This window comes from Chelonoidis abingdonii, chromosome 2 (assembly GCF_003597395.2).
Source record: "Chelonoidis abingdonii isolate Lonesome George chromosome 2, CheloAbing_2.0, whole genome shotgun sequence".
Classification (NCBI taxonomy): domain Eukaryota; kingdom Metazoa; phylum Chordata; order Testudines; family Testudinidae; genus Chelonoidis; species Chelonoidis abingdonii.
This window is the reverse complement of record NC_133770.1, coordinates 217,711,348-217,725,701: the sequence shown is the minus strand read 5'-3', so window position 1 is coordinate 217,725,701 and position 14,354 is coordinate 217,711,348. Positions and strand designations below refer to the sequence as shown.

General features: G+C 40.1%; 1 protein-coding gene across 1 annotated transcript in view; it reads right to left on the bottom strand.

Moving 5' to 3' along the window:
• The window catches only part of LAMA3 (laminin subunit alpha 3), a 181,878-nt gene that overhangs the window by 144,119 nt on the left and 23,405 nt on the right, over positions 1-14,354 (bottom strand). Inside the window, exons 3-6 of the mRNA XM_075062974.1 lie at positions 6,888-7,005; positions 5,924-6,042; positions 3,859-4,029; positions 484-581 (exon numbers count right to left, since the gene is read on the bottom strand). Of these exons, the coding sequence (XP_074919075.1) occupies positions 484-581; positions 3,859-4,029; positions 5,924-6,042; positions 6,888-7,005 (506 nt within the window). The remainder of the gene's footprint in view (positions 1-483; positions 582-3,858; positions 4,030-5,923; positions 6,043-6,887; positions 7,006-14,354) is intronic.

Below are 14,354 nucleotides of genomic sequence, written 5' to 3'. Positions count from 1 at the left end.
TGTAAAGCTGGATTAACTCCACTGAGAAGCTAGCCCATTATAGAATCATAGGACTGGAAGAGACCTTGAGAGGTCATCTAGTCTGGTCCCCTGCCTCATGGCAGGACTGAGTATTATATGTGGCTGTTTGATGGCTTATGTGAAATAAATTGGTGATCTTGCAGCAGGGTCTCAGTATCCAAAAGAGGTGAATTTAACACAGCAGTTCCCAAACTTTTTACTAAGGTGACCCAACAACTGAGGTCTAGCAAACCCTCATTTTAATTTTAAAAAGACTTAATGCACACTCTTGTATTGTTAAACTTAATAAACACAGAATACCTCTCAGCATATCTTCATATATGCCTTACCACGCTTTCGCTTTATAAACATTATAAAGAAAACTATAAGACATCCTCATTTTATCATTAAAAATCGTAATTTGAAAATACCTGTGTGTTGGTTTATAGTCTGTGAAATGAGCACGCTGCTCAGTTTACTTACTGGTACAGGTTTTCAGCACTTTTTGCATTACAGACTTCTGCATGACCATTGCAAACACATCGTCCACCAATACTGATGTCCTTTATGCTGTAGTAATACTGTAAAACAAATCAAAAGGTGTGTGTACATCTTTCCTTTGTCTGTAGGATGGCAGCCACAGTAACATCAGAAAATCATTACTATCTCATTAAATCTTGCCTGTCAGAATATTAAACAAACATATCCATAAAGGACCAGATCCAGCTTTTCTGAAGTCAACAGCCAAACTCCTATTGACATGCATGTTGCAGGATCAGGCCCAGATTCATTAATCAAAGCCATTTCACACTCTAGGTCAGTGTTACCCACTGAATAGATACCGCACAGACAGTGGTATTTCACCGTTCCCCATGCTGTCCTTATAAAGTGTCTTGGCCAATTCTAGAAGCACAGCCCCTGGCAGTAATAGTTCACTCTCCATTCCTAATAAGTTGATGACCTCTCTACTATGTAAGTGCCAGCAATGTTGCCAGTTGTGATGGTGAGCTAGGATCATGTCAAGGGAACTCTGGGAACTGAACTGAGCCCACCTGCTTGCTTGCAATTATGACTGATGTGACCTAGATTTGAACTAGTGACCTAGAGTTGAAAAGCGTCGTATCTCATCACCACTCCCTGCAGTCATCCAGGCAGGGGCAGATACCAATTTAGTTATTTGGACTGACTCAGTGTAAATACCACTATTTATAGTAACTTCTGTGTACATTTAAGAAACTTAAGAGCAGACTCTCCACTCTGCTCAGTGGCAAGGGAAGGCTGCAGGGAGCCTGTTGCAGCTCCCTGATCCTCAGCTGCCTGGCCCCAGTGCAAGTTAAAGAGGCAGCTCTACTTTATGCCAGGCACAGCTGAGCTATCTTCCATTGTGTCCTCTCCTCTAGCCCACTTCACCCCGAGATGTCCTCTCCCTCTCCTTATGCCAAGGGAGGGGAGATGGCTGGCAGAGAGCTCCCTGCATAGGGGACTCCTTCACTGGCTGGCTGCTTGCAGGCTACTTTGTGCCAGATAGGTGCAATAAACAGGCCTTAGTAGACCAGAGAATCCAGTCCATAGTTTTATTTCCTGGACTAGTTCTATTTGGATGTACACATTCACATCTAATCACATCTAGTGTGGTTTATTTTTCTTCTTCACACACACACACATCCTCTCCGTGCTTTCAGTGTCTTGGTCAAAATTAAAAATGGTCCCTGACACTTTCTCTGGCAGTATCTCATTGTGTGTTAGTTCCATAATGATTACTTGTAACTCAATCTCTGGTTTCTTCTTACTTTGTGGCATTACACTGGATTAACAGTGTTATGCCCAAATTGTCAGAATTCAAATACCACACTGCTTGTGCTGCAGATCATTTCCAACCGTATGAAATCAATGCATAACTTGAGGAAGTATGGCAGTTGTTTGTACAGAGGGAAGGGGATGGGCTGGTGTGGTTTGGTTTATACAATAGATTTAGCACAATGACTCTCTACTAGAATGCTGAACTACTGCTAGTTTTCAAGGGCATCTGATATGGAAAGTCTTGACACTCTCCTGGTCAGCAAGTTAATGAAACATGTTACCTTATACACCTCTCACCATCAGATTAGACTATTTGATTACATTAGGCTGAAGTTATGGTGTTTGGCAAGCAGCATAACAAGTACTCCATTGATTTTAGTCTGTAAGTAATATCTTAAATAAAATCCTACAGCTGCACTTAAGTCTTACAATCTTACATAATGTATGTGCCAAGCAACTGAAATGGGTAAGATTTTGTTGTTGTTGTTGAGGAGACCCATCTGTATTTGTACAGTCCCTAGCCAAATGGCACTGACTGGGGCCTTTGGGTTCTATTGCAGTATAATTGATAGGTAAATAACCACACTGGATCAAGAAACTCTACAAATTCCAATGCATAGAGATTCTTATGGATTATTCCATCAGAGCGTCTGCCCCTCTCTTATTTCCCCACAGAATGGGCAGGGGACTTCTAAGCTGTGGAATTTCCCAGGGGTATTCAGAGTTCAACACACTTTGCTAACATCTTCTCTTAGTGTAAGCAAACCTTGTCTGTGCCTGCCATGGGTCAGCTCCCCAACTCCACCAGCCATCGGCAGTACAAACACGTCCCCCTAGACCTTGCAGGACTCCCTGTCACCCTACAGGCTAGCAACTGGCACACCCCAACCCTCAATCCAAATATCTCCCTTGTCCACTGGACAGTCACAGTATTCACAGATTGGCTGCTTCCAAAGAAGCAGTACACTCCAGCTTACCAGTTTCACCTTGGATCACAGCTTTCCTAACACACAGCACTTAGATATGTTTATAGTGAAATTAAGTTCATTTAACAAAGAGATTCAAATAATAGCAAGCAGAAGTATTGGAAACAAATGGTTACATATGAAATAAAATCAACTCATGCATTCTAGAGATTTGACTTAATTAACTAGATACATTCTTGTCCTGTAGAATATTGCTCATCCAAAATCTTTGCAGCACTTTACAGCAAAGTTGGCTGTGACCCATCTTTTATGAGACATTTTGTTATCTATCTCTTAGGGGATAAAGGGAATAGGACCTTCTGATTATGTGAAAGGTGAATCCTCCTGAAGAGCTGGAGTTGCTGGTCATGTGATGTAAGTGAGAAACTGTTATAGGCAAAGATATCACTTGCTAGAATTCAATTTCTGGCACTAAAAAGTGTTTTTCTTTTGTTTGAAAGCATACCCGTCTCTTTTTCTCTTCCTTAGTATCACATAAATCTCTCTTGGCTAACAAAATTATTCTTAGTTTTTAATATAAACCATCTCAGTGCTATTATATTAAAGTTAAGGCATGCATCCCCAGCTGAACTAAAAAGTAGTTGTATATTCTGTCTCTTTGAAGACAGGGAACTTGGTTAATTTCTGTGAGTGTCCACTGACAGTGACTGGGCACTGCACAAAGATGTCGCTGGGGAACTCAGGAACTGGGGTTCACAGGATGTTATCTGCAAGGCAAGGTTTAGACTGACAGAGACTCAAGGGGTTTACTGGCAAGGCCAACAGACTGGCATGGCAGGGAGATGTCACACAGTTTAAGCTCCAGCAAAGCTCTTTTGCTAACATAGAGAAGTAACACAGTAGATTACAGTTCTGGGTGCCCTGAGAGAGCACCACACTCCCCTCTACACAAACCACACAACTCTGATCTGTCCCCACTAGCTTCCCTCTGCAAGTGGAGCTGGAGGGGATCATCAGGACCGTATCTTTTTTTGTTCTTGTTTTGCAAACTAAAGACATTTGTGTCATTCCATTCACTGTAATGGAATGAAGGGCAAATCTTCAACATCCATTTGTGAAAAAAGCTACTTACTCTGCGGGTTACAGTGGGGTCGCGTTGAGCTTTGGCTATCAAGTGTCCAAGAAGGGTATTGGTTCTGAGAAAACGCAAGCGGATGTTTGTTGCCTTGGTAAATTCCCTAAGTATGGGAGAGTGAGTGAAGTTTTTTGCTCCTGGACGACCATTTACCAAGGATACCACAATCTAATAAAAGAGCAAAGATCTTTTTGTCAAAAAGTTAACATTAGCACTGTGGAGTCATCCACAGGTTTCGATAATATTAGCATCCAAAAATTTGCAGATTGCTCATTTCTAATTATGTCTAGTATTCATGGGAGTAAGGTTACAGACTCAGGCCTCTAAATTTCAGTGAGAAGTAACTCTTCTATTTACAACAAAATTTAAATGCTTTAAGTATATAATATAAGTGCCTGTAAATGCTAATACAGGCCGTTCTGCTCTGATTTAGCAGGATGCTCCAGCAATCACGGGTTCTATGTAAATTATGATGAAGATATTCACAGCAAAACCTGAATACTGAAAAAAATTCCCATTCACTTCAGGCACAATTTACTCGTGTGACACATCCATATAAGAATGGCTTCATGTGTCTTGAATGGATTACATCAGAAAGTACTGAAAAGATACATGCAATTTTATAGAAACCAATAACAATAAGTCAATCCTAACACATTACTAACAGCCAATGATGTTTTACCTAAGTAAGAACTTCAGGATATTGCCCTTTTACCAATATGCATTCATTTTTGGGTTAAGGCACAAAAAATCCTGGAATAAATTTCAGTTAATAGCTACAGTGCCTGAGAGTATCTTCATGTACTTTTGAAAGTGAGTACATGATGTTACTTTAGAATTTCCCTCCATGCAAGAGCAGGTTTGTATAATAATTCAAAACAAATGCTTCAGTGCTCTTATTATGAAAAAGAAATTGACGCCAGGAGCCCAGCAATCACAAATGAACCCTAAATAAATAAATCAGAGTGTGTGTGCAACTGAGCAAAAGCTATTTATTTGTTTATAACTGAACAGATTTCAGATACAGTTTATAGTAGCCACTTGGAAACATGTAAGTACATAAAATTGAATCACTGAAGTTTCCAATTACAACACAACTCCTTTAGAAAAAGTCATAGACCATTTAATAGGGGATGATGCAATAAGGTTCTAAAGAAATTAATCCAAAAATCCATAGAATTTAATAGAAAATGCTAATCTTTCTGTAAGTTTTCAGACCACTTTGCAGAAGTGTTCATAGACCGTTATAAATCAAAATAGGAACACTGGATCCAAACCCCAGAACTTTCAAGAAGTTTGGATCTGGATGCAAGCTTCATCACAATCCTTTCTTTGTAGTGGCCTGTCACATAACATTCAATTCCAACAACCCTGAATAATGAGGAAGTTTGGATTTTGATCTGACACAGACCTATCTCCAATAAAAGTTTATGTTGGAAAGAATGATAAATGCACCCACTAATAAACATTCGGATAAAAGGAATATAAATCATATTTCCTAGTGGTAAGAAGCATCTTGCTAAGCCAGAGCAGTGTGTCCTGTGTTAGCTTTTACAGACACACTTATATTATACGATACATTTACAGCTTTTTCTTTTTTTAAAATAGAGTTACTGCTCATTGAAATTTAAAGGTCTGATTCTGCAACCTTTACTTCCATCAGCAATTCTCACACAATTAGACCCACTGCAGTCATTGTGACTACTCAGAAAACAAAGGCAAAATTTTCATACCTGGATGCCCAAAGTAAGGCACCTAAATTATATTCATGAAGTTAAACAAATGGCATAATTTCAGAGGTTCTGAGCACTCACTTCTCAATGGGAGTTGTGAATGTTCAGCATGTCTATAAATGTTAGGACATTTTCTCAAATGCCTGAATATGGATTTACATACCTGATGGATTTACATAGGCACCTAAGTTTGAAAATTGGCTTAAAAGTTCAGGTTTTATTGAAATAGCAAATGTTTCAGAATAACATACTAATAAGCAAACACTGTATAACACCGTTTATTTCCAACATGAAAAATTAAATTTCCCAGTCTTCTAAAAAGCACTTACCTCACCGTTTTCAAGAGGCACAATTCGAGAATACTCTGTAGTGCAAATAACATCATCATCCCTCCTAATATGAGCACTAACTTTTTTTCCAAAATGTTCCAAACAGTCTGCTTTAGAATCTAGTAAAGTAAGAAATCAATTTTTTTAAATATTAAACATGCATTATTGTGCTAACATAAATCCATAAAGAACTATCCTCACGCTTTCTAATAGATTATCTCCCTGAATCAAATTACATCTCTGTATGAAAACAGAAATATTACTATAGAAAAATGAAAAATATTAAAAGCAAATGAACACATTCCTTTTCACTTTCTGTCCTAAACTGTTCTTAGTGTTTGGCAATGCACTGAAATAGCTTCCCCATATCACTGCAAAAATGGCCGCATTGTAGGGTGCTTGTACATGTATTCTAGTTTAGATTTATAAGAAGACTGGAATCCCGAGGGGGTGAAAGGCACTATTAAGACATGAACAAGATAAAAGGAAAAATCCCAAGGGCAGTTTTACATTTTTGCAATACTATATTGGGTTTTAATAATGTGTTCTCTACCAGTTTAAATGAAAGTTGTCAGATTAAATCAGTATGCCTTGCTTTGAAAATTTACCTCATCAAAGACTTCTCTCAGTAGAGAGGACTACTATATAAAGCAGTTCCTTTTATTGTTCTTTGGAAGAAAAATTACTGGCAACAAAACCTGTTTGAGTGTATGTCTCTGGGCTAATTTAATCAAAAAGATTCTAAACTTTCAAACCATGTCATGTTCATTTTGCTGACGAATGCTAAGAATGGGGCTTTACTGAAGATAACTAGTTAACAGTTATGCCAGACCCCTTCCAAACACATCTCACGTTACCATACTTTATTCAGGGAAACCACTAGGTTGATTTTTGTTTCTAAATTCTACAAATGATTAAAGCCCCTCTCCTATAAAACTGCAGGGATGCAAGAATTAATACTCACGAGCAAAATATTGCCAAGGTGCATAGGTTCTTCCAAAGTCTACTGATCTTTCTAACACCCAGAGATCTGGGCGAGGAGAATTTGCAAACTTGATAAGGATGTAAGCAACATGGAAGAGCTGGTAACAAAATACATATATACATGAACATAAGTAATGCTGGAAGTAAACAGCAGACCTTGTTAAGTTGTGTAAAATCAAGTAAATAGAACTGACATTTATTAACTTGTCTTTGGAGAACAGCAAGAAAGTAAATTGTTTTCCAGTTCAGCGACCACAAAAAGAACAGGGCACATTCTCAGCTGGTGAGTTCAGTGGAGCTATACCACTTGGCACTACGGCCCAACACACTGAAAAATCTGCAGAGTGAGTACGCTAAATGCCATCTTTTCTGTATCAAAGTAGCTCAGTCTAGCATACGCTTAACTACATGGATGTGTTAGAGTAACAGAATTCAACAGTGAAAGGCTGGAGATTCAATTCATCAATGAATAGAGCCACAAACTAATTACAGTGCCCCATTCTGATTATCCCATTGCAATACTTGTGTCACTGACACTCAACATCATCATGATGCAGTCAAGCAAAATCATAATGAATCCATAAAAAGCAATGTCAAAACAGCATCTCACATTTACTTTGTAGCTCTCTCTAGCTCCACTCAATGATGAAAGGACTGTCCAGTTCTCTCACTGCACTGACACATCTGCGTAACTTGTGCCATGGTAAACCTTACAACTTGCAGAAGCAAGTCTTCCCACAGCCATGTGCATATCAAGGAACACAGGGAGCAGTCATGTGAATGACATTCCACGTACTCTGAGGCCAAAGACAGTTTGAAGAGCTCCTAATAGAGCCTAGTCTCCTCCCCAGACCTCAAGGCGCCTCCTGCTTCTTTATAAACACATGTAGCATTTTAGATCACAGAAGACTTTAAAAAATAATAATAAAAAAAAATAAAAGCGTACTCCCAAACATTATAGCAAAAACAGATTTTCCCCCCCCAAAAAAAGAAACCTAACTGTGAGCACTTTGGAGGAAATGAAGCAATTCCTGGGAAAGCCAAACAACATGAAACGTCAATCAAGACTTTACAGTAGACAACAGACTAAATATGAGGTGCAACCTGGAAATGTCTTCATTTATTCCAAAGGTTAAATTAAAATACAAAGTACTTCATACTATGGACATGATATTTGTCAGTAAAAAAATATAAACAGAAGATTAAGGCCTGAGACATCTTTTAAAGGAAAACACCATTTAAATGCTACTATCAAGAAGACTGTTCATATCTTTCCACACTATTCTAAGGAAAACTCCATGGTCACATAAGTAAATGAAGCTTTGCAATCAACTTTGCAAACAAGTGCACGACCAAGTGCTCTCTACACTAGTGCAGAGTGAGCAAGTGGCAGGTGTAAAATGCTACCAAGCCAAAATGGTAACTTATTGTACCCACTTTGAACAGGTTTAACTGACCACACAAGGTGCAGGACAATGGAGAATTGGATCTTACATACAACTGAAAGAATAATTAGCAAAGAGGAAGCCACTACCTTGACAATAGCATGACACACAGAAAATGAAGTTCAGCATTTGAATGCCCTAAGAAAACGCAAGAGATTTTCAAAAGATGCCATATGGTAATGTCTTTTCTTTATTTTTTAAAAAAATACATTGCTGTTAAAAATTATTGTAAAGATGAGTTTGATTACTTTTCAATACAAATTACACAGTTTAAGTGCCTTTTGCTTTTCTCCTAAATTCAAGCAATGCTGTTCCTCAGACTACACCATCAGCTTCCATCTGCTCCTGGGAAAGTAACAATACAATGGCAGCTGTAAGTGAGACACAACAGCGACATTCATAATGAAATACTAAGGCCTGAATTCAGCATGGGAGGTAAGCATGCATCTATTTTGATGTCAACAGGACTATTTACATGATTAAGCTAGACCCATGCAGTGCTTAATTTATGCCAGTGCTTGCCAGGGTTCAGCCACAGCATTTCTAGGTTTGGCAGTTCATAGCCCCCGCAGCACCTGGGTCTTGCTGCATCAGTTTGGAAAGTAATACAATTGCAATAGCTCCGGCACCTAATCACTTGAGCCTTGGCACCTATGTCATTATAATTAAGCACTTGACCCATGGTTCAGTGCCTTGCTGAAGGGAGGCCTAAAACAGCAACTGTTATTTCTAAAAACAATTTTGAAAGTTCAATTTAATTATATATTCTTAGCAAACATTTAACTATCTAAGGTCCTGATCCCACTGACTTCAACAGAAGAAGGATCAGGCCATAAGATATAATACCTAATCAGTACAGCTTTCCTTAAACAGTCTGTCATTCTCTATCAGTAGGATCTTCTTAAGTAAACAACTTTCCTTCAAGTTCCAAAAATTATTTCTTTTGCTTCTTTGTAAGACAAATTTCTGTCATTACAGAAAAAAAATCCAATCAGAACTGCTCAGAAACTTATCAACAATGACCCTTTTCCTGATAACTTTTGGTATGAAACTTTTATTAGTTTCAGCTTCAGAAAGAAAACTTGAAAGATTATTGGATTAAAAAAAACTGATTTTTTTTTAATAAATCAAGAGACAGAGCATGATTAAAATATAAGCTCTATTTTAAGTGATTTTTCCCCTCAAAGCTTCTATATTTTATGTCACTTTTCCAGATACTATGTGCTGCCTTGGAAGTAACAGAACATCTGCACAAAATCCAAATACATAGGAGGTGAAAACATGCCACTGTATAATTTCTCTGTATCTATTAAGACATGCTGCCAAAGAGAGATAATATAAGATCACCATAGATTGAATGAACTTCTAATCTTTCAGCATCTACTCGTTGGAAAGCTCCACACTAAAATGTTACATATCAGTCCCATGTCTCATGGTTTGTTCTGAAACCACACACACAAAGTTGCATTAAAGTGGTCAAACGATCAGGGCCGGCTCCAGGCACCAGCCCAGCAAGCAGGTGCTTGGGGCAGCCAAAGGGAAGGGACGGCACATCGGGTTCCTCTGCGACAATTCGGCGGTGGGTCCTTCAGTCCCTCTCAGAGGGAAAGACCTGCCACTGAAGTGCTGCTGAAGAAAAAAACAGCATGGTGGAGCTGCTGCTGATCGCAATTGCGGCTTTTTTTCTGCTTTTTTTTTTCTCTTCGCCGCTTGGGGCAGCAAAAACCATGGAGTCGGCCCTGAAAATGATCTAGCTAAAATCATTTCTGATATCCATAAGCTATCTGCTCTAGAAAAGTATGCTTGAAAAAAGGATGCATGTTTGTCAGTAACCTCACACATTCATTACTCAATAACTAGTTTGAGCTTCTTTCTGTTTAAGACAGGAAATGTGTCCATATCAATACGGGAGGACAAGGATTACAGTGATATGATCAGGTTTCAGAGTGGCAGCTGTGTTAGTCTGTATCAGCAAAAACAACCAGAGGTCCTTGTGGCACCTTAGAGACTAACAAATTTATTTGGGCATAAGCTTTCGTGGGCTAGAACCCACTTCATCAGATGCATGGAGTGGAAAATACAGGAGCAGGTATAAACACATGAACAGATGTGAGTTGCCTTTACCAAGTGTGAGGTCAGTCAAATGAGACAATTCAACTGACAGTAGTAAGAACCCATCTGGAGGTTCTAATTAATATCTGAATAGAGGCAAATACTATAGAAATGAGTTTATAGGGAGGGATTTAAATGAAAAAATAGGGAACAGATTAAAAATCTGTATGATTCAAGCTACTGGATAAATGCAAAGGATTATTTTATTACTGATAAAGTCTAAATATAATATATGAAAAAGGCTTTAATCATTCAAAATCTTCACATTCTAAAGATCAGTAGTAGCAAGACTAGGACTTTGACAGTGAGTTCCATGCACGGGGTTCCCAAGGTAATAGATCCAGAATGGGAAAAGGTAAGAACGGGGTATCAAGTAGGGTTGCCAACTATTTGCAGAAAACCAAAACACCCCTGCCCCATCTCATATCCTGGCCCTTCTCTGAGGCCCTGCTCCCCGCTTACTCCATCCTCCCTCCCTTCATTGCTTGCTCTCCCCCATCCTCGCTCACTTGCTCATTTTCATGAGGCTGGGGCAGGGGATTGAAGTGAGAGAGGGGGTGACAGCTCTGGCTGGGGGTGTGGGCTCTGGGGTGGGGCCAGAGATGAAGGGTTGGGATAGTAGTCTAAACTCCTTACCAGCAGACATATGCTCTAATTTTATTTGTTGCCTAAAGAATGTGAGAGAGGGAAAAGAGTATGAAGACTTTGCACACATATAGTAGCCTACCCAGATAAGGGCCCAATCCTGAAAAATGATGAATGCCTTTTGGGAGGTGCAGAGTGCCTTCAATAACCAACAAGAATTGAAGCCCTAAGTCAGGAAAGCACTTAAGTACGTATTTAACTTTAAGCACATCCTAGTCCCATTAATTTGAATGGGTGTTAGGCACATGATTACCTTTAAGCATATGTGTAAGTGCTTTGCTGAACTAGGGCCTCCACCACTACCCAGGAATCATTCTAAAATGAGCCTATTCTTTTAAATTAGTCAATATATGATCCTGTGCATTTTGGTTACTGTTGCCAAATCCTGTGATATTGATAAAAATTAAACGTCTGGTTTCTTCAGGGATGGAATCAAGGTTATTTCCATCATTCTTTGTTAACATCTCAGCAAGACCTCAGAGCCACCACAGTTATCTAAAGTGGTAATTACTACTGCTGGAAATTAGTATTTGCCAAATCCCAAGCCACAAATTTTGCAGCTGAAACTACAGTACAAAAAACCCAACCCTAGGCAAGCTGAACCAGGTTTCTTATCACGTTTGCTTGCCCAGAAGTGATGAATTCTAAAACCCAAGTTCCATCTGCCAAAACCACAAGAAGAGATAATTCTTTCCATTAGGATTCAAGTACCCACGTGTTTACATTTACAAGACTTAATATGCTTTCAACGTTCATGTCATTTTAATACTAGCCAGTGATGCTAGACCAATACAGAGATCCACAAGTAGAAGCAGCTGCCGCACAAATTGCTTTGGGTTTAAAGCCCCTTTCAGGTAATGGCGTAGATAATGAAGTCAGTGATTGTAAATGACAGCTCCTTACTCCTGCAAAGAACTACAGCACAATAATGTCTTTTTTTATTTCATTGTATGCATTCAGTGTTTGTGAAATGTGCCTGACTGACAACACTAGAGATCCCAATCCTTTGTTCACCAAACAGGGATCATATCCCACCAGTAGTGTAAGGTTCCCCATACTTTTTGACCAATGCACCTTCTCCATGTTCCGGAAGAAACACTTCCAGAGGTGAAAGGGTAGTTCAATATCCAGCCCCATTCAGCCGTTGGTCTTCCTGTCAAGACAGCTGACAATTGTGCTATTTAGTGACTATTATAACTATGTAGTTTTCTCATATAGGCACTTTTCCACTGGAAACTGGACTGAGACCAAATTCAATGTACATAATAATTCTTACGTATTGACTATTTCTTCACAGAACAGCAAAGCTATTCATATGAGTAAGGATTTGTGGGACTGAGCCCACAGGCAGGAGCTAAAACAAATCCTTTTATGAGGGCTCAAATCTGGAGGGACGGGGAGAATGGCAGCCTTGTCAACACTGACAGAAAGCAGGGAGGAGGAAGAGATTTGGCAGGAAAGATCAGGGGTTCCATTTTGACCATGTTAATTTTAAGATGACAGTGAGATATTCAGGAGGAGATGTCAGTGAGACATGTTGAGATGTAGGGCTGGACTGGAGAGAAAGCAGGAGTGGAGACTAGAGGTACAGCTATGAGTCATCATCTTAAAGATGGTAATTAAAGCCATGTGAGTGAATGAGATCAAATGCAGATCAGGAGGGGATGAATCACAGGGATCAGTACAACCCATAGTCGAAGTAAAGGAAGTCCTTCCAAAAAGGATGCAGGAGGAGCCACCTGATAGTTAGGAGGAGAATAGAAGAGGGCAAGGACATGAAAGCAAAGAGAGGACAAGATTTCAAGAAGTACATAATCGTCATGATGCATGTATTCAAAAATGTCTTTCTGTATATTTTATATGAGAACAATGTCATATCTGCCAATATACACATTTAATGCCAGTGCTAGCAGACAGATTTATGCAACCATGAGAAAAAGAACAGTAATGAAATATTAGAATAGTTTATGAGGTTTTATAATTAAAGTTTTATTGCTTTTAGAAAAAATAAAATCAGCTCCACCTTCAAAAATAGTATATGAGTAAGAGAGGGTTTATTTACTTTGATTTATAACTGGTAATTCAGTGCAGTATCTGATATTTATAGTCTTAGTGTGGAATCCATGAAGTCTCTTGGATGCCTAAATCCATATTTAGATGCCTAAGTCCCACACTGAGATGTGCAAAATTCCCAACGAACCCTGTAAGCGCCTAAACTCATTTGGCACTTAAGTTTTTCAAAATAAAAGTTCCCTAGATCCCTAAGTTTCTGCCTCTGGGCACATGCACTGCTGACTCGCTTTAGGCATCTGGATGCCTATCTTTCACCTAGGCCCACAAATGATTCACAAACCAGGGGAAGAAAGACAGGCATTCAACCACCTAACTTGCCCATGGAACTTATCCAGTGGACATGCTTAGAAGGTACTGTCCAGATTGGACTACATTCAAACTCCAGCCAGAGGAGGAGGTGGTGCCACCGCCCACCTTTTAACTTTTAGTCCAGGGTTCACAAGCACTGGCTTCCTCTGGGTCCCGGGAGTGCTCAACCCCCTGTTCAACCCCAGGCCCCACCCACACCAACCCCTTCTTCCAAGCCCCCACCCCACCTCTTCCCACCCCCACTCCACTCCAGGCCCTCCCCTACCCCACCCCTTTGCCCAAGCTCCGAACCCCGCTCCACCCCACCTCTTCCTGCCCAGTTCTGCCCCCTTCCCCTAGCACGCCCCGTCCCCACTCCTACCCTTTCCCCCTAGTGCCTTCTGCACTCCGCAGAACAGCTGATTGTGGTGTTGAGAGGCGCTGGGAGGGAGGGGGAGGAGTTGATTGGTGGGGCCACTGGTGGACAGAAGGCACTGGGGGGGGAGCTGGTTGCCAGTGGGTGCTAAGCACCCACTAATTTTTTTAGTGGGTGTTTAGGGCTGGAGCACCCACAGAGTCCGTGCCTATGCAGTGGTTAGAGTATTTGTCTGGGATGTGGGAGACCCCAGTTTTAATTCTCCCCCCACCCACAGAGTGGGAGAAAGGATTGGAAGTGGGGCCTTCCACGTCTCAGGAGAGTGCTCTGACCGCTGAGCTATTCTGATGTGGGGCTCCATCAGTCTTACCTGTTGAAGTTGTTGCACTGTGGATAAATAAATAATGAAAGAATGATTGAAAAAGAGGCATTTGACCCAGGGTCTCCCACTCTCCAGCTGGGTGTCCTACCCACTGAACTACAGGGTCTCTCTTTGGCTCAATCACTC